Here is an 18,947-nt window from a genome sequence, read left to right on the forward strand (position 1 = left end):
CCTCCTCTGAGGAGCCGTGTGATTCAGCAGCAGTGAACAGCTTTGTTCAGGCATGCTTGTTTTTTTTGTAAATAACGCCGCAGTGCTCTCCTCTGCCGGTTTGTTTATAGAGAGAGGAAGAGGATGGGGCAAAGAAGACAGACAATGGGCCCGTCCACAGCAGATCAGTACTGATGATGTGTCTCATTGTGCTGCAGCGTCATTGCCTCGTTTGTGTTCTTGATGAATAGACTAGTGTCAATTACCGCTGCGTGTGAACTGGTGAATAATAACCTAGGTTTGTCTGGCTGCCCCCTCCCCTTGTGTTGATCAAGAGCACCCTGTTCTCTTATTGTTGTGTTTTAGAGGGGAAATGAGTAAAGGAGAAGAAACAGGCTTTTGAGTCTGTAATATTAAAGCGCTTAGCAGAAAGTACCAGTTAATGACCGTCTGCAAAAATAAAAAAATCAGCATATATATATATATATATATATATATATATATATATATATATATATAGATAGATAGATAGATAGATAGATAGATAGATAGATAGATAGATATATCTAGATAGATAGATATAGATAGATAGATAGATATAGATAGATATATCTAGATAGATAGATATATCTATAGATATATCTATAGATAGATAGATATATATCTAAATAAATAAATAAATTAAAAAAAAAAAAAAAAAAAGAACACATTTTTAAAAATCCTTTCTCTATTTTAAGTTTCCAGATGGCTAACTGCTGCAGCACCGTCTCGAGCGGTATGTGGAGATATGCGAGCTCGGTCCCTTTGTCCCCGCGTAATTTCACATTTCCTGTTGATTCGGTGCCCGTTTCTTCAGCAGCGCTCGCTGTCGTGCCTTCACTCCCGTCGGGCAGCTTGTCAGACAAACGCAGCAGTTTGACAAGTGCACCTCTCAGCTCCTCCTCAACACAAAGACTGTCCCCCGACTGGCAGCTGGATGGAAAAGATGATGATTATAAGGGTTCTTTAACCACCCAGAGTGAAACTAATTGGCAGTGATGGGTGTGTTAATTGCAGTAGATGAGGCGGCAGCAGGCGTGTCTGACGGTTTGGAACAGGAGGGGGAAGTAGGAAAAGTTGAAGAGGGGGGCTGACAAAAAAAATGCCAGTGAAGCGAGGTGTGCGTGGACCGTCTGTTAAGTTCTCTCCTCTTTTCTCCGGGGTTGATTGATGGATGAGAGCAGAGTGGTAATATATTCATTGTGGTAATTAGCGAGGAAAAGAGGCCGCTTGTTACACGGCGCAGGAAATGTAGGCCACCCCCCTTCTCAGTATTCATCTCTCTCTCCAAATCCAGGGCGTTTCCGCTGAGACTCGGGCCTCTTCTCGCATTTGGCCCCGGCGATGATTGAAGAGGGTAGAGAGGCTACTGCATGCATATGTAATCATAAGTATATGAAGTGCGGCTCTGGGTTTTTTTTCCTCCACCTATGTGAAGACAGAAAGTGGTGGTGGTTGGATGCGTGTGGGAAGGTTTGTTTAGAACAAGCTCACCTCATCACTGAAGGCAAAGTGAGTCATGGAATAAACCGGAAAAATAAATAAAACTACATGAAGTGAGCCTCGCTGCTCACCGAGGAGTTCGTACTCCACAAAGAGCATGTCACTCTTCAGACGGTAAACAGAAGTCAGACATACAGCTGTCATTCTGCTTTTACCACACACACAGTGTGTGTGTGTGTGTGTGTTGTTTAAACAAGTGTGTCTTCTGGCCAACAGGTGACTTTGCGGTGCTGCTGAAAGCCGGGATGTCGGTGAAGCAGGCTATTGCCTACAATCTGCTGTCCGCCCTCATGGCCTACGTTGGCATGCTGATTGGCACCGCGGTGGGCCAGTACACGCACAGTGTCACCAACTGGATCTTCGCCATCACAGCTGGCATGTTCCTTTATGTGGCTCTGGTGGATATGGTGAGTTGGCTGAGCGCGCTCCACAGCCCCAGAGTGATAATTGTCCCCCGACTCCGTCTCCTCTCCCACACACGGGCAGTCGCTCGTATTCTCGTTGCCTCCTGATCTGCAATGCTAATCCCAGAAAGTCTGAGTCTTATCCCAACTGGTTACTTTGTCTCTTTTATAGCTGCCAGAAATGCTTCACGGGGACAGTGAGGACCACAAGCGGTGCCAGCTGGGACACTTTATCCTGCAGAACCTGGGCATGCTGACTGGGTTCGGCATCATGCTGCTCATCGCCATCTTCGAAGACCGCATTGTTTTCGATTTTGGCTTCTAGTGGAGGACAGAGGAAGCAGAAGGAGGGGAGAGCTGGATGTATTAGTGTTGTTCTTGGCCTTCACTTGCTCTGTTTGCAATGTAACGGCCCGGTCTTGCATGCAACGTGTCTCGTTCATGGCCTGTGCCTCCATTCCAAACATGCTGCGGTAGCTTATGCATATCTCATGACTCTGGTAGTGGTGTTTATACTCTGCTCCTCCATCACTTCTCCTCCGTCAGTTCCAATCTGTCTGCTCCCCGTGAAACATAAAGAGGCAGAGTGACGGAGGAGCAAAGCTATGCCCCAACCAGGATACACCTCCTCTGTTCTGAACGTTTAAAAGAATAAAATAATGTAGATAGTGAGGTGGTGCAGGGCGTGTGTTCATACAGAGAGGCAGCTGTCACGGCTCAGCAGCTCGCCGCCTATCCATCATCACCTGTTGTTAGTGTGTTGTCGTCGTACACCTCCCCGTGTCCTCGTCTCTCATCCCCTCTGTGCTGTGTCCTGTCAGCTGTGCTGCGTACATCTGTGGTGTGTGTTTCACCTGCCATCCATCGTCGCTGTCTTATGTGATCACGTCGTGTATCAAACGCCGTCGTGCCAAGCCCCGGCCACTGGAGCAGCTCCACAGCTGCATCGCACAGTGCCCTAAAAGCGACGCCCGGCCCCACCTGGCTGCTACATGTGGAATAAACTATTTTAGCTGGTGTTGCTTCACCTGCAAAACACGCTGACAGTTTTAAGCTGCAGTATCAAAACAGAAAAGAATTCAGCTGTTTGTGTGTAGGAGATTGTCTTAATTACTCAGTTTTTATTTTATTTTTGCTGCCATTAACTTTAGTTTTGCCCTTAGAATTATGTTTTACCGCCTAATTTTTTTAAGACTACTAAACCTTTGTAGTTTGTAGTAGCCCTTTTCAGACATGGGATAGGTAACAAGTGAGAGTATTCTGTAATTCAAACATAGGTTTCTTCTTCTTCAGTGCTTTGAATAGTTATAATTGAGACAAAAACTGTTTTTAGAGATTTTTAATGTTTTTACTGCTGCTGGTGGGATGTAACATGACGCCACCGTCACAACGTGGCCGTTTCCCACCAGCAAGCATCAGACCGCCAACCCAAATGTTTCTTAGTGGGAGTAGATGCAAATACACGCAAAGCCAATGTGACTAAAGTCATCAAAGGAGTGCATCTAAAAACTAAATTGGGAACATTCAGATCCTGTAAATGAAAGTTGTTGTTTTTTTGTTTTTTTTTAAAGCGTGTCTGAAAAGGGTTACTGACAGCTGCTGCTAACAGCTGCCAAAGCCTTTACACACTAGCATTTACAGTAATCAGTGTTTTCTTTTTGTCTACTTTGGGAACCAAATGCTGCAAACGTCCAGCCAACTTTGTTCTGTAAGGGTCTAACTATCTCCAGCTAAATGAGAACGTTTCTTACTTAGGCCTCTTTGAGAGTCACCGACTTCAAAATGTGAATTAAACTTATTTTTATCTTCATAACAAGTGTTGTAGTTTACTCGATTTTTATTTAGGGTGCCTCTTTGAGTTCATGAAAGGTGCTTTGTCCCATTGGACCAAACTGGTCTGTAGTTATGGTAGGAGGTTCAGTTGTCTCATCTTCACTGATGAGACATACATCTGTAAATACATGAGGTCTGTCTAGCGTCACTTGTTGTGCAGCTAAAAGTTGAAGCTAAAAATTCTTCCTGCTAAAAGTGTTGTTTGAAGAATGAATTCCTGACAATCTGTGACAGATGACGCAAAGAGCAGTACACTCCAGTGCTTCTAAACATCCCAGCACTTCTAGTAATCGATTAACCAGGTTATCGATCCACAGCACAAAGGTTATTTAATGGGAGTATTTTTCCAACCATGTGTAGTCACTGTGCTGGCTGTGCCCAAACCTGCCACAGTGTGGATTTTCAGCGGCTGGTGCTTGATGCCACCCATCATCCCGCCCACCCCGACATTCCATTGGCTGCTCTGTGGCTCACATGCTAAAGCTACCAATCCTGGCTTCAGCTGCTGGAGCACGCAGACTTCAGTTATCCTGTCACTGTGTGACATCCATCGTCTGTCTTAACTGGCTGTAAATCGTCATGAGTCTCACCGATCTGACTGAATCATGAGTGAAGCGGTACAGACGTGTTGGGTGTTTTTATTCTTTGTACTGCAAGAGTAAAAACGGTGAAAACTTTTGTTCCTTTTTAAATGAACTGTGTGAAGATCATGGGAGGTTGTCCAGGGTGTATTGTGACGGTGTTACAAGCCTTTTTTTTTTTTTTTTTTTTTTAATTTTTTATTATTTTGAAGCAGATTATGTCGTGACCACAGTCTTCTTATTATCTGCACGGTTATTCTTTGTACAAGTGTTTTATTATTTCATCTTATGTTCACATGGAATTTTAGTGCAATGGGACCTGAATGTATTTTAATTCAGAATCAAATGAAGCTTATTATTTCCCCCTTTTTAAAATATAAGTTTACATCTATTTGATTGTTTTCCTCCAATAGAGACTGTTTTCTTTTTTTAAATAATTTAAACATTTACCGCCCTGTCGAGTGCTCAGTAAGACTTTGTGACACATCGCCCAAAGTTTCCTCACTGTTTCTCAGGCAGAAAGACCATGATCATATTTGCTTTGCTCTGTGTATATTTGTTTAGTGACCTGGATATAAAATGCAAAATGTGATATCCTTGCTTTTTGCCTGTCTGTACATTCTCCCCTACAGAAGGAAAATAAACTCTGGAAACTTCGTGGACTCCTGATCTTTGATGGTTCTGCCATAATCTTGCCCCTCGGTGCCTGTCTCTTATATTTACCACAACAAATTCACCGGTGATTGGCAGATGTAGTCCACAGACCTTCTGTCCACCACAGTTTCCTTCTTACATATATCACCTGAACATCTGCTCGAGCTAATGCGTAATAATTGCTTGTTAAACCCGTCAAACTGCGCTCTGGCTCTCACATTTATCCACACCGGCACAAATTGGCGGAAGAGAGCTGAGAAACCCTGTTGGCAGCACTCCTGCCAATCCTCCCCTCACTTTATCTGCTGAAGCTGGTTTGTAAATGAGTGACCCAGAAGATGGATCTGTGAAGAAACCAAACAGACTGTGCAGCTGAGTCAATGCCCTGTTCATTAGAAAAGCTGTGATTTTATTCCAGGGTTCGCATGTATCTGTCCGATGCTGCTATTGCACAGTGTCAGGTATCTGGATCAGGACTATTGGGGCTAAGAATCCTATAAGGAGTTGAGATCAGGAGGTTTGAGGGGTGACAGAAGTAAATTAAGGTTAAACAAGTATGAGTGCAGCTTTTGTCTCTATGGTGGATTTGCTGGTTTTCACTGGTCAAGTTTCGGTGTTAAGAAACGACTTTTTGACGTTCAGTGTTATTACAGTTTTCAATTCAATTTTAGTTACACAGCGGCAAATCACAACGGTCGCCTCAAGACACTTCATATTGTAAAGTAAACCCTAGAATAATACTTGCAGAGAAAACCCAACAGTATCACTCATTATGAGCAAGAACTTTGGCGACTGTGGGAAGAACTTCCTTTTAACAGTAAGAAACCTCCGGCAGAACCATGCTGAGTTTAGTTTTTATTCTGTTAGATCACTGTCAGACTTTGTAATGATTATGATATTGTGTGGAGGGCATATGTCTTCTTGGTCTTGTAGACACTCAAAGCCTGAAGAAATGTGTCCATCAGCCCCTCATCAGCAAGTTTTAATGTTTTAACTGGTACTAAAACCAAATGTATTACCTCCATATTTTAAGTCATTTTAGTTTTCCAAATTCACAACAGTTAACTAATGTTTATTTTTGATATCTGGTTGTAGTTTTATTTAACTATAATAAGCTTGGTTACGTTTAGGAGAAGATTGTGGTTTGTGTTATTATCCAGTGCAGCGTGAAGAGGTCCTTTACAGGAGCTCGACCAGCCTCACTGATGTCGTCCAGCTGATGCATCGTGGCACTGACATTGTGTACGACACGTGCTCTTGTGTGTTTTGTGGATGATTATTGGTGTCATTTTTTGGCGTTGCAGGTTTGTAACATTCTGAAAAAAAGCCCAGAGAGCCTGCGTCGGTTTCTGTTCCCGATTTTTTTAATTACACGTCAGAGTGTAAAACAAATCCAGACGTAAGCCAAAGCTGAGACTACGAGCTGAGCTGGCAGAGTAGAGCGACCCCTCTTCTGATCCAGTGCTCCGCAGGAACGTTGGAGTTGAGTGTCATGGCGATGACATAATTGGTGGAGTGTCCAGTGGTGGACAGGGTGCCACGTCGCTCGCTCGTCTTGTAGACGGGCGCCAGATAACACATCCTCTCAGGAATGTCGCCTCGCTTCATGGGCTTCAACCACATCTGACAGAGAGAAGCACAGAGTGTTACAGAGGGGACGGGATGGGGTGGTCGCACCTCAAAGTGTTGGGGTGTGATCTGTTTAGAGTTTGGAAAGCAGCCGTGGTTGTGTAGAGGTTGTTTTCCTTTCATAAGATTTGACTGGTGGAATAATTCAGCTGGCTTTGGGGGTTTGCTTCGCCTCCGCTGATGACACACAAAAGGAAACAGCCCTGATTGCAGGATAAATGCACTGTGATGGGCGTGGGTGTCTTCAAAGGGGTTCAGAGGTCAGGATGGAGCGATAAGCATTCGCTGCAGTGGAAACTAACCTGGCTCTCGATTTGTTATCCAAACATTAACTTACAAATTGGAACTTTGGGGACAAACTTATAAAACAATAGCATTAACGAGCAAGAGCTCCCTTGGGCTATTAAGAAGTCTTGGTTATGCAAAAGGGATAAACTGGGCCACTCCAAAAAACATCTTTAAAAACCCAAAAAACAAAAACTGTTTGTAGACTTGCAGCCTGAAAAACTGCTCATCTGGTTCCATAACGGGCGCCTCAGCGAAGATTTGCATTTCAAAGGCAGGCGCGGCAGCCTCTGTTGTGCTGCTTTTTTCTCTCCCCACAAATAATAAACACATTTTTAATTAAGTTCCGCTCTTGTCAAGAACTGATTCTGTTAATAACTTGCCCTGAACTGTCTGAATATTAAAAAAAAGTCAGTCTCGTGCATAATTCATAGGCGCTGACTGCATTGTGAAGAAGAGAGAATGGAAAAGATTCAAACCGTAAGGAAAACTTGATCAGTGGCTGCTCTGAGCCACCGGCTCTTACTTCCATCACTCTGCTTTCATATGCCACAGCATGCCCTGCTAATTAATAAAAGGATGGGAAGGAGACAAGTGTCCTGCAGGCAGAATGTAAAATAGTGCTGAGGCTGCAGCCGAGTCCAGAGAACATCCTCCTGGGTGAAGCAGCAGCTACACCCGCAGCGGCTGCTGCTCGCTTCCTTTGCAGTATTTGTCCCTTCTTAAGTAAGAGCTGTCGCACTGGGGTTTACGAGCAACGCAACAATTAAAAACTTTTTCTTTCTGATGGCCAGAGGGATTCACACAAGCACAATCAATAAACCTCCTCCCTGCAAACTTTATGTAAGAATTTGTTATGCAACACGGCTTTTTGGGGCCTTTTTGGACCAGGTGCCTGCAGTGTTTTGCTATCAGCTCCACAAATTCATTTAACAGTGCCCACAATGAGCTTTCAAATCCACAAGCTGTAATATAAAGTATAAACCAACACGCTTCTCTCTACGTGTTTCTGCATGGGGCCTCACCAGGAAGGCATTCATAAGCCAGTTTCACACACGCGCTGCAGCGTTTACCTTCCAACCGAGGCCTTTCAAATCCAGTCATTTCAAAGTTTTGTGGGGTTTTTTTCTACTGAATTATCAGCTGGTTACAAATAATGCCTTTTTCCTCTTATTCTGCCATACACATCATGATTTTTTGCCTTGACACTGGTGCTTAAATCTGGAATAGAAAATAGTGCTGAGTGAAAACTAAATGATGCCTTTAGGCTGTGACATCAGAAAACAGTTTTTAAACAGAGCTTAATCTGTTTATCAGCCCTGAAAAACTCCATAAGGATGCGCTTTATTTGTGAGGGCTCACAACAGCTGCAAAAAATTCAATAAAAAGCACAAAATTATTAGAAATAAAAGGTGAGGACCAACATGAACGCAATGCCGATTGCTCACCACAGGCATGGAGTCGTGCAGCACTTTGGGATAGGACTCAGCAAGACGTTTGGTCTTTCTGTCCCAGCGCGCCCCATCAAGGAACAGACCTCTGATGTACACACCTGACACAAACACACACAATTCATTCTTACTGTGATATTAAAACCTTACCTTCTACAAACTGCAGATTTGGACAAACACATTTCTACATGAATTAAGCTGAACTGACCTCTGCTTGTTTGCAGAGTGCAGCAGGCTCTTCCTCTAATAGGCTGGAAAAGGGGGCATGACTTAGAGATAACTAGATGTTGGCACCCCTACAGTATGACACACCCAAATGCACAAACACACTGTCAGATTTGTAGCTTGGCAGTATAGCTTGTGTTAGCTTGGTGGGGGCCCAGCAGGGAGCTGATTGAGGATGAGACTTTATGTGAGACTTTGACTGAGAATCTCACAGCGGAGCTGGAGGCACAGCGAGGGGCTGATGCAGGCCCGCATGTAAGAGAGAGGCAGGGATGCTTTACTTTAACTTACTTTTTCACTTTATACTTTGCTTCTCTCGTATTCAGTCAGCCTTGTGTCACTTTCATCTGTTTGTTTCTTCTCCTACACCCACCACTTGTGTTCCTCTCATTTCGCTCTCTGCTTTGAAACCTCATTTTGAATTCCCCTCTTTCATCTCTCAGATTCCTTCCTACTAAAAGTGCTCTCCATCTTCCCCGTATCTTTTATTTACCCTCATTTAATGAGAGGGGCCTTTAGAAAACCTGTCCTAATACCCTGCTTACACTATTAACCCAAGGCCACGCTCCCTCATCCTATCTGCTGTTTTCTTTCTCCTAGCAGCATCCTACCATCCGCTGGAGGCTGATTGTACTGTCTGTCATCCAGGACCTCGAAGTCAAAGCCCAGCAAATCGATAGGGATGGTGTGCTTCCTGGCGTAGTTCTGCTGGCTGCCTGTGAGAAAGGCTTGGGTGAAGAAGAATCCTGATATCCAAAATACAGCAGGCACGCCCTTGTCGTACCATTCCTGAACACACACAGAGGAAAAGAAGACATTTAGAGTCAAAACAGTCAGTGAGGAAAAGCAAGTCAAAAAATAAATGCACAGAAGAACAAGAAAGTCCATGTCAACATTACACACTGCAGGTAACTAAAGTACAATATGTTTAATATTATGTTGAGCTGCTAATTTAACCTGTGATAATTCCTGATTTATACAAACAAAAGGAATTACAGCACATATGTTATTTAAATGACAGATTGTAATGTTAAAACTGAATTCTTCACTTGATCCCTGAGATGTTTCAGTCTGGACCACAAATCAAGCGACACACACTGAGGCACAGCACTAGCATGCACTAGCATGCCACATGCTAGTGCTGTGGCATTACAATAAATGTAACCTGCCAATTCAGGAAATCACTACAGGAATAAGAAAACACTTGTAGCCTTCGACCCCCAGCCCCGAAACAAAAGTGATCACAATTTCATCCAATCACAGACCCCTCACGTCCGTCGGGATGGGGGCATTGTCCTCCTGGAAAAGATGATAAATATGATCTTTAGAGCAACTTTGTACTGGTTTGCAGGTGGACCCAACCCACACCAGCAAAATCCTCTCACAGAACAACAAAGCACCAAATCCCTGCACTGTAGGGTCAAAAGTTAAATTTTTCCTCCTTTTTTTTACTGATTTCTGTATTCATAAATGTTAACAGGGATTATTATTTTTACCAACATCTCCTAAACAAACATGCAGTCACAGTTAAGAAACACAGCACTTTCCAGCTCACTTTTAGGGAGTTGCGAGTGGATGCACACACACACAGTATTCTTTTCATTTGAGTGGGTACTAACAGGAGGAGGATATTTCTGCCGTGGGAACTGACAGCACTGTTCGATGAAGCGCTTCACTTTGCAGACTCACATGGTAGGTCATGTGGCTGCAAGTGTTTCCAGTGCCAACTCTGCTCATGATTAAAATGCATAATACAGCAGATCTCCCTGCCTCCTCCGTGTTGATAAGCCACTGTGGAATAAAGCACTCTTGTGTAAGTGTGCCAAGTGTGGCACAGCTTAAGGCAGATCGTTATACAGCAAAAGTATGCAATGACTTAAGTTTTTCATCCATAACACTTATGTGTAAAAAATGCGGTTAATACCTTATTAAAACATTTTTATGTTGTTATTTAATTTTTAATCAGCTTTACAATTTTTATTTTGTGCTGTGATAATACCTGACTTAGGCACGACTTTAGCTCATGTTCTCCACTAATTGGAAGGCTGGTGGTTCAATCCCTGTCTGCTCCAGTCATGCCAAATATCCTTGGGCAAGATACTAACCCCAAGATGCTCTCCGAAAGTTTTAGACCTTCATCCATTAAAACTGTAGGCATAGATTTTTTCCAGTTTAACCTGGTGAGTGATCGACATTAGGGCTGAACAACACGGTCTGCGAGGCCTCGCTCCTGTAACTTGAAGAGCTGATCTGAACCTGTTGGTGATGTTTATCGCCTTGTGCTGCATGTAGGAAAATTTTAATGCATTGATCTGGTAAGTTCATGAGCTTAATTCACAGTAAAGGACTTAGATGGGCTGGAAGTAAAATGTTACTTTCTCTGTTACACCTGTGCACTTTTCAAATGCAGCTTCCTAAACAAACTCACTAGCCACCATCTCATCCAAGTATGCTCACTTTTGGCTCAAAAAAAAAAGCAAAATGGTCAGATCCTTATAACTAAACTCCAGTCAACAGACCAGAATCCAATTTATTTGATGCAGTTCTCTTGTTTTAGTCACCTGCAAGAACGTCAGTCGCTCTAGGAAGTCGTTGACGTAGCTTCCTAATGATTTGAGGCTGGGGTAGGACTTCTTCATCCACATGGCTGGGATGCGACCCTTCAGGATGCTGCTGACCACCTCCTCCAGCTCTGCAGACATCACCACGAGACCCTGCACACAAACACACCCACTCATCACACACATGTGATTAACTTTCTTTGAAGCTAGCAGGAGACAGACAGGTGCGTAATGGGGAACTCTTACTGTTCTGTGGGGGGCCTTTGATACCACAATGAACTATGATGTGCTTTGTTCCCCTTGTGAGTCTTGGGCTTTCTCTTCAGTCTGGTGACGATGGAACATCTCAGAAAGAGATGTGTTCATTAAACTTACAAAGACAAGCACGCAAGTGTCTAGGCTTATTTTTCTAACCTTTGAACAACAGGACTGCAGTTATATGCAGAGGAACTTTGCTTTATTAATTTCATTTAGTCTAATTACAGTCAATCATCGAATGCTGTTTCCAAGTTTCCAAGTGTGTTTGTCGCAATTTAAGAAAAGAATAAAATAACTAATCAAAATTATATGAAGGTGTTAGAATCTATTTGGGAGTGCAACTGCTCAGACTCCTGTAATACTTGTATAATTTACAGTGGGGCAAAAAAGTATTTAGTCAGCCACTGATTGTGCAAGTTCCCCCACTTAAAATGATGACAGAGGTCAGTAATTTGCACCAGAGGTACACTTCAACTGTGAGAGACAGAATGTGGAAAAAAAATCCATGAATCCACATGGTAGGATTTGTAAAGAATTTATTCGTAAATCAGGGTGGAAAATAAGTATTTGGTCAATAACAAAAATACAACAATACTTTGTAACATAACCTTTGTTGGCAATAACAGAGGTCAAACGTTTACTATAGGTCTTTACCAGGTTTGCACACACAGTAGCTGGTATTTTGGCCCATTCCTCCATGCAGATCTTCTCGAGAGCAGTGATGTTTTGGGGCTGTCGCCGAGCAACACGGACTTTCAACTCCCGCCACAGATTTTCTATGGGGTTGAGGTCTGGAGACTGGCTAGGCCACTCCAGGACTTTCAAATGCTTCTTATGGAGCCACTCCTTTGTTGCCCGGGCGGTGTGTTTTGGATCATTGTCATGTTGGAAGACCCAGCCTCGTTTCATCTTCAAAGTTCTCACTGATGGAAGGAGGTTTTGGCTCAAAATCTCACGATACATGGCCCCATTCATTCTGTCCTTAACACGGATCAGTCGTCCTGTCCCCTTGGCAGAAAAACAGCCCCATAGCATGATGTTTCCACCCCCATGCTTCACAGTAGGTATGGTGTTCTTGGGATGCAACTCAGTATTCTTCTTTCAGACTGTGGCACCACGGTTGTGGAATTCTCTCCCACTGTCTCTTCGCTGCACGGACTCCATTGATTGTTTTAAGAAACAGCTGAAGACATTTTTATTTAGAAAAGCATTTGATTAATTTCTTCTTATGCTGTTTTTATAGTTTTATTGTTTTACATTGTTTTATTTACTGTTATATTGTTTTATATTCCCATTTTCTGTGTTGTAAAGCACTTTGTGATTTTTATCTGTGAAAAGCGCTATATAAATAAATTTTACTTACTTACTTACTTACTTCTTCCTCCAAACACGACGAGTTGAGTTTATACCAAAAAGTTCTACTTTGGTTTCATCTGACCACATGACATTCTCCCAATCCTCTGCTGTATCATCCATGTGCTCTCTGGCAAACTTCAGACGGGCCTGGACATGCACTGGCTTCAGCAGCGGAACACGTCTGGCACTGCGGGATTTGATTCCCTGCCGTTGTAGTGTGTTACTGATGGTGACCTTTGTTACTTTGGTCCCAGCTCTCTGCAGGTCATTCACCAGGTCCCCCCGTGTGGTTCTGGGATCTTTGCTCACTGTTCTCATGATCATTTTGACCCCACGGGATGAGATCTTGCGTGGAGCCCCAGATCGAGGGAGATTATCAGTGGTCTTGTATGTCTTCCATTTTCTGATGATTGCTCCCACAGTTGATTTTTTCACACCAAGCTGCTTGCCTATTGTAGATTCACTCTTCCCAGTCTGGTGCAGGTCTACAATACTTTTCCTGGTGTCCTTCGAAAGCTCTTTGGTCTTGGCCATGGCGGAGTTTGGAGTCTGACTGTTTGAGGCTGTGGACAGGTGTCTTTTATACAGATGATGAGTTCAAACAGGTGCCATTCATACAGGTAACGAGTGGGGGACAGAAAAGCTTCTTACAGAAGACGTTACAGGTCTGTGAGAGCCAGAGATTTTCCTTGTTTGAGGTGACCAAATACTTATTTTCCACCCTAATTTACGAATAAATTCTTTACAAATCCTACCATGTGGATTCATGGATTTTTTTTTCACATTCTGTCTCTCACAGTTGAAGTGTACCTCTGGTGCAAATTACTGACCTCTGTCATCATTTTAAGTGGGGGAACTTGCACAATCGGTGGCTGACTAAATACTTTTTTGCCCCACTGTAGCAACACTGCTTGTATGAATAACAGTAACACACAGACTTTTACGTAGACAAAAATTATATGCAGGATAATGTCAACACTTTCCCTGGTTTAACAAAGAGAGGATGTATATTAGGTTGTTGCACCCAACTGTATTCTGCTGAATGTTTATAGTATCTGATTTCTGAGGATGCATTACCAGTGTTTCCTCTATAATCATTCAGCAGAGATGTGCGTCCACACATGAATTATTACTTTCACTGAACAGAAATGTAAAATCAATGATGATTCATCATTTGGCGTAACTGTTTTTCTTAAACAAATTTACTGCAATTACACAGCGTTTGGCATTTGGACAATATCCAGACAACAATGATTCCTGAGACCTGGACCAGACTTAAACACTTAATGCTTACTCCCCTCTCTGGTAGGTCAGGTATTACCCAGAGGCGGTATAAAGGAGAGGCGTGGCACTCTCAAAACGATCAATAGAAAGTGATGGGAAAACTCCTGAATGCCAAGTGTCTCACCTGTCTCCCAGAGAGCCACCACAGAGCCCAACTGGGAAACATATGATCCAGTCATCTTGTACATTTGCAAGTACACAGTTGAAGTTCATGACAGTTTCAAGTGTGCGGCTGCTGATATATCTGTTATCATGCTAAAGTTCTAGCCAGGAGTACTTTTTCTCATCTTACAGTCTCCTTAATGTAAACCAGCACATTTTCTGTGCGCTCTGGTGGGGTGAGCCACACACTTTGATCGTGTTGCTTTTTTGAAGTGAGTTATAAGTAATTCATAATAGTGTTTTTATATCCCATGACCACTGAAATAAGACTTATGGTTCTCCTTTCAGTTATTTAGTTAGAGGCTTTTGCTCAGATGGCTGCTAAGTGACAACACTTAATTCTTGATATTTTCATATTTCTCTTGTGAAAAGTGATTAAAAAAAAAGACACTCTTCAAATTTGCTGCAGATACATTCCAGCCCTTTCTCCACGTACCTTTATGGCCTTCTGAATGTTGATGCAAGAGTCTCGGATCGTGCCGAGCAGGTTGTTGAAGCGACCCATCTCCTGCACCAGCACTGTGTTCATGCTCTGGTTGTAGCTGGTAGGAAAGCGGCTCATTGCTGCCTCCAAGTCAAAGTCTTCAGGCAGCTTACTGAGGATGTCAGCTGTCACTTCAAAGACCATGTCATCTGAGGATTTGGTATCTGCGCCTGAAGAGCGGGACTGATCAGAGACATAGAGCACAACAGAGCGACAGAGGGCTGATGAGAAGGGAAGGCAGGATTGTGGGGTTCTCAATCGATTGACAGTTCATATTTTTTAGGGAAAATTACCATTTGCTGTCTTTGACTTGTCAAATTATGTATTCTCTTTTAAAGACTCATTTGCACTAGTGCTATTCTGATCCTGAAAAGACCCTGATGCTAAGAGGGCCTGACTTCTGACTCGACTTTGCTTATATTTCATCATCTTTGTGCCTGAGTGATTCACATTTTATGCATCTAAAAGAACACGGAATGACACAGAATATCAACGTTTTTATATTTTATTTTACCTTCTCTTTCTTAATTTGTACACATTTCTCAGGTTATAGCTGCAACACTGTCCACAGAGGAATCACTGCAAGTATAATCTCAGGATTTCATCATACAGCGCGAGATGAAAGGCTTCACTGCATTTTACCCCCGATTTCTCCCACGCAGTAATTTGACACACTCTTATCAACAATTATAATGATCATTCATGGTGATAATTATTCACTCTAATCTGTGATTCTTACGCTTTTCTTCTTAGTGCAACTTGCACCATTTACCTATATGATGCTTAGTCACTAGCCAGCGGTAATGGATAATCATTGGCTGATGGCAACAGGGTTACAGTAGGAGAATGATAAATAGCTGCTTCATTCCATTTGAAGTGTCTCCCTGTTTATCGGTCATTGAGACTGATGAGATCGTATTAGATGCTAATGAAGTCCACACATGACTGGAGCCATTATTAATCTTGTTGAATGGAATTTATACGAATAAATGCCAGACTGCACGGAGCTCTAATTTTAACTTGAGATCTAGAAGTCACGATGCATGTGGAGATAATTCTGTCTTTGTAGCAACGCAGGTCTGATGCTATAAAAATACACTTTCACTATATATGCTGAGCTGAATGTGGAATTCTTCTCTAGTGTTGTGTGTCGATCCACTTTAAAACTTCTAGCATAGAGAAATATTTTTTCAGAAGTCAAAGACACTGTGGTGGTTCTTTAAATAAATGGATACACAGATAAATAAAAACCCCTTTCCACTTTGCAGTAGAAGCCACACTTCTTTTATGTTCGAGTAGGCCTTGATGCAAAATCCCTCACATTTGATTTCCATCAAACATCGACTGGAGCGGGGAAGCGGTAAGATATATAATCCTGAACAAGCTAACCTCGTCTAACAAAGCTGAGCTATAATGATGCTGGATCACACAGCTCCACCAAAGCCACTGTGACTGTGTCTCTGCAGCCTCAAAGCACAATGTTGCTCTTTGAGAAGTCTCTCTAAAAGCAACTGCAATATTTATTTCGATTTTCTTTTGTTTTTAATTAATGCTGCACGGTGCATTTTAATGCAGGCCGATAAAATATTTAGAACAGATCCACAGGAGGCATACCGATGCTGTGTGTGTTTATGGGAGAAATAACTTTGGTGCCTAGGTAAATGTGTTCCCATGCATGTATTCCGGTCTGTTTATTTTGTGTTTGTTTGTGTGTTATGTATTTGCGGGGTCAGAGTGGGTGGGGTCATTCCAGCTGAGCATCTGGGATGTTGGCCAAGAGGGGGCGCTTTGGCCTGGGAAGCAACCAAAGACTGCTGGCTCTTTCTTTTTTTAAATTTGTGCCGAGGTCTGGCCTCAGTGCTGTTTTTTTCCATTTCTGTGGTAGTAAAAAAAGGTCTCTACAAAGTACTCCTGGATATGCCCGTTTATTTTTCCTAAAAGATTACTCATGTGTGTCTGAACTTCCTGTGACAGCTGATCAATACAATACAGACTTATCAAGGGTCAAGGTAGCGTTACCTGTGTAAGCAAGATGCTGTCAAACAGAAGTTGAGTCTCAGCCTGGTCCTTGGTGATATCTGCGTTAGCGTTCATGCCAAAAATTTCTGGTGACGGATTGAGTGGCAGCGACTTGGTATATTCGATGTAGTTGTCGTACTGCGACAGAGATGCAGAAAACAGAGGGAGAGGGGACGAGTGAAGTAAGAGGACGATTTTTTTAACGCAACATCAGGAAACATCTCGAGTAATAACACTCGCTGAAAAACAAGTCGGCTCCTTAGATTGCTGACATTTATTTTAATGACTATGTAAATGTGTCTTCATGAATAAAAGATGTGGTTGGAGGGGGGTGCAGTGCTGGAGAACTAAATGCCAAATAAAATGGTGTGCACCATACTAGTGTTAACAAATATATCAGCCCTCACTGATGGTGGCTTCCTGCTGTGCCTTGTTACACACATTTTATCTGTTAATGACTTTTTAAAGGTAGCTCAACAACAATGCAAAGGAGTCCTGCAATATGCTTCCTTGAAAAACTGCCAGGTTTACTTTTATTGAATTTTAAGGCAATGATACTGCAAGCAGCTTTGTGTAACTGATATTTGAATATGAATGAAAACACGAGTGAATAACATACCTATGCTGTACTATATATCAAAAATTCAACAGCATGAACAAACTCAGCATCTGCTAGTTTAGCAGACTGCACTTAAACCTGGTTGACATATTGTGACATCAAGGCAAATACTGAGGAGTAGAACATGTGAAGAGGTTAAAGCTGAAGGAACACTTACAGGTACAGATACACTTACAGTTCTTCTTACAATACAGAAGAACTGTATTATTTCGTCAAAGGTTTGGACAAACCTTTTCATTGCATGGTTTTTCTTTATTTTCATGACTATTTACATTGTTGCTTCAGTGAGAATCTGCAAAACTATGAATGAACACATATGGAATTATGTAGTGAACACAAAAAGTGTGAAATAGCTCAAAACACATTTTATATTTTTCTATAATTACTGCTTTGCACACACTCTTGGCATTTTCTCATTGAGCTTTATGAGGCAGTCATCTGAAATGGTTTTCCAACAATCTTGAAGGAGCTCCCAGATGCTGAGCACTTGTTGGCCATTTTTGCCTTCACTCTGTGGTCCATCTCACCCTAGGTGGGATAGGTCAGGTGAGTGTGGAGGCCAGGCCATCTGGCACAGCACTCCATCACTCTCCTTCTTGGTCACATAGCCCTTACACAGCCTGGAGCTGAGTTTGGGGTCAGTGACCTGTTGAAAAATAAATGACAGTCCAACCAAACACAAACCAGATAGGATGGCACGTCACTGCAGGATGCTGTGGTAGCCATGTTGGTTCAGTGTGCCTTCAAATTTGACTAAATCCCCAACAGTGTCGCCAGCAAAGCAGCAAGAAATTCCACAAATGAACCCTGACACAGCACACCTGTGAAGTGAAACCATTTTAGGAGACCACATCATGAAGCTATCTTCAGTATGAATCTACAATATAAAAAGTAAAAAAAAAAGAAAGAATAAAACATTAAATGAGAAGGTGTGTCCAAACTTTTGACCGGTAGTGCATCTACCATAAGTCTGAACTGAGCATATGATCATGAGGTTTGCAGTCAGTTATTGTCCCTGGAAATGGAGTGTGCCTGATAAAAAACATATTATATTTGGGCCATAAACAGGAGTTAGATGGAGTTTTTGTTGTGGCACCAAACACACATTTTGAAGATAATAAAAGTAACGAGAAGTTACTAAATGTGACTAAAGGAGAGAGTTACAACTCAGATCAGTGAGACTGCATCATGAATACTGCAAAAACATTTCCCTGGTATTGACATATTACCATAAATCCTGTGCTTATTTTGTTGCCTACAGCCAGACTTTAACCAAAGAGGTGATTCGTTTAAAAAAAAATCTTATCTGAGACTCTGTATATCTTACATCTCCCTCAGCTGGTGCATAGTACAGCCCACTGGGGTCAAATGTGTAGCCAGGGTCCTGGATGATCTTTGGGGTGTAAAAGATCGAGAGGATCGTGCGCAGGGTTCGTCTGTCCCAGTCGTCAGTCACTCGCCCGCCGTAGTTACACTCACCGGTCATGTAACAGAGGGCATCAAACGGCACTTCCTGTACAACACAATAAATCATTCATTTCATAAGAGAACATAACAGCAGGTAAGTGAGAGGTAGTTGATTTTCAATGTACACAGATCTGCCAGCTCTGACAGGTGAAGT

The 18,947-nt window shown here is 42.5% G+C and overlaps 2 protein-coding genes across 3 annotated transcripts in view; one reads left to right on the top strand and one right to left on the bottom strand.

The window, feature by feature from the left end:
• slc39a10 (solute carrier family 39 member 10) overlaps nt 1-2,700 on the top strand; it is a 35,633-nt gene extending 32,933 nt beyond the window's left edge. For both annotated transcript variants that reach the window (XM_085374049.1, XM_085374048.1), the window contains 2 exons: nt 1,738-1,928; nt 2,098-2,700. In XM_085374049.1, the coding sequence (XP_085230175.1) occupies nt 1,738-1,928; nt 2,098-2,250 (344 nt within the window). In that variant the 3' untranslated portion in view covers nt 2,251-2,700. The remainder of the gene's footprint in view (nt 1-1,737; nt 1,929-2,097) is intronic.
• A 3,660-nt stretch (nt 2,701-6,360) lies between these two features.
• dnah7 (dynein, axonemal, heavy chain 7) overlaps nt 6,361-18,947 on the bottom strand; it is a 79,864-nt gene continuing 67,277 nt past the window's right edge. The window contains exons 60-66 of the mRNA XM_085374872.1: nt 18,654-18,839; nt 16,708-16,845; nt 14,641-14,871; nt 11,145-11,297; nt 9,195-9,372; nt 8,356-8,459; nt 6,361-6,616 (exon numbers count right to left, since the gene is read on the bottom strand). Of these exons, the coding sequence (XP_085230998.1) occupies nt 6,410-6,616; nt 8,356-8,459; nt 9,195-9,372; nt 11,145-11,297; nt 14,641-14,871; nt 16,708-16,845; nt 18,654-18,839 (1,197 nt within the window). The 3' untranslated portion in view covers nt 6,361-6,409. The remainder of the gene's footprint in view (nt 6,617-8,355; nt 8,460-9,194; nt 9,373-11,144; nt 11,298-14,640; nt 14,872-16,707; nt 16,846-18,653; nt 18,840-18,947) is intronic.

The sequence above is a fragment of the Diplotaxodon limnothrissa genome, linkage group LG16 (genome assembly GCF_057381915.1).
Source record: "Diplotaxodon limnothrissa isolate DT_005_m linkage group LG16, D_limnothrissa_male_GT1.1, whole genome shotgun sequence".
Taxonomy (NCBI): Eukaryota; Metazoa; Chordata; class Actinopteri; order Cichliformes; family Cichlidae; genus Diplotaxodon; species Diplotaxodon limnothrissa.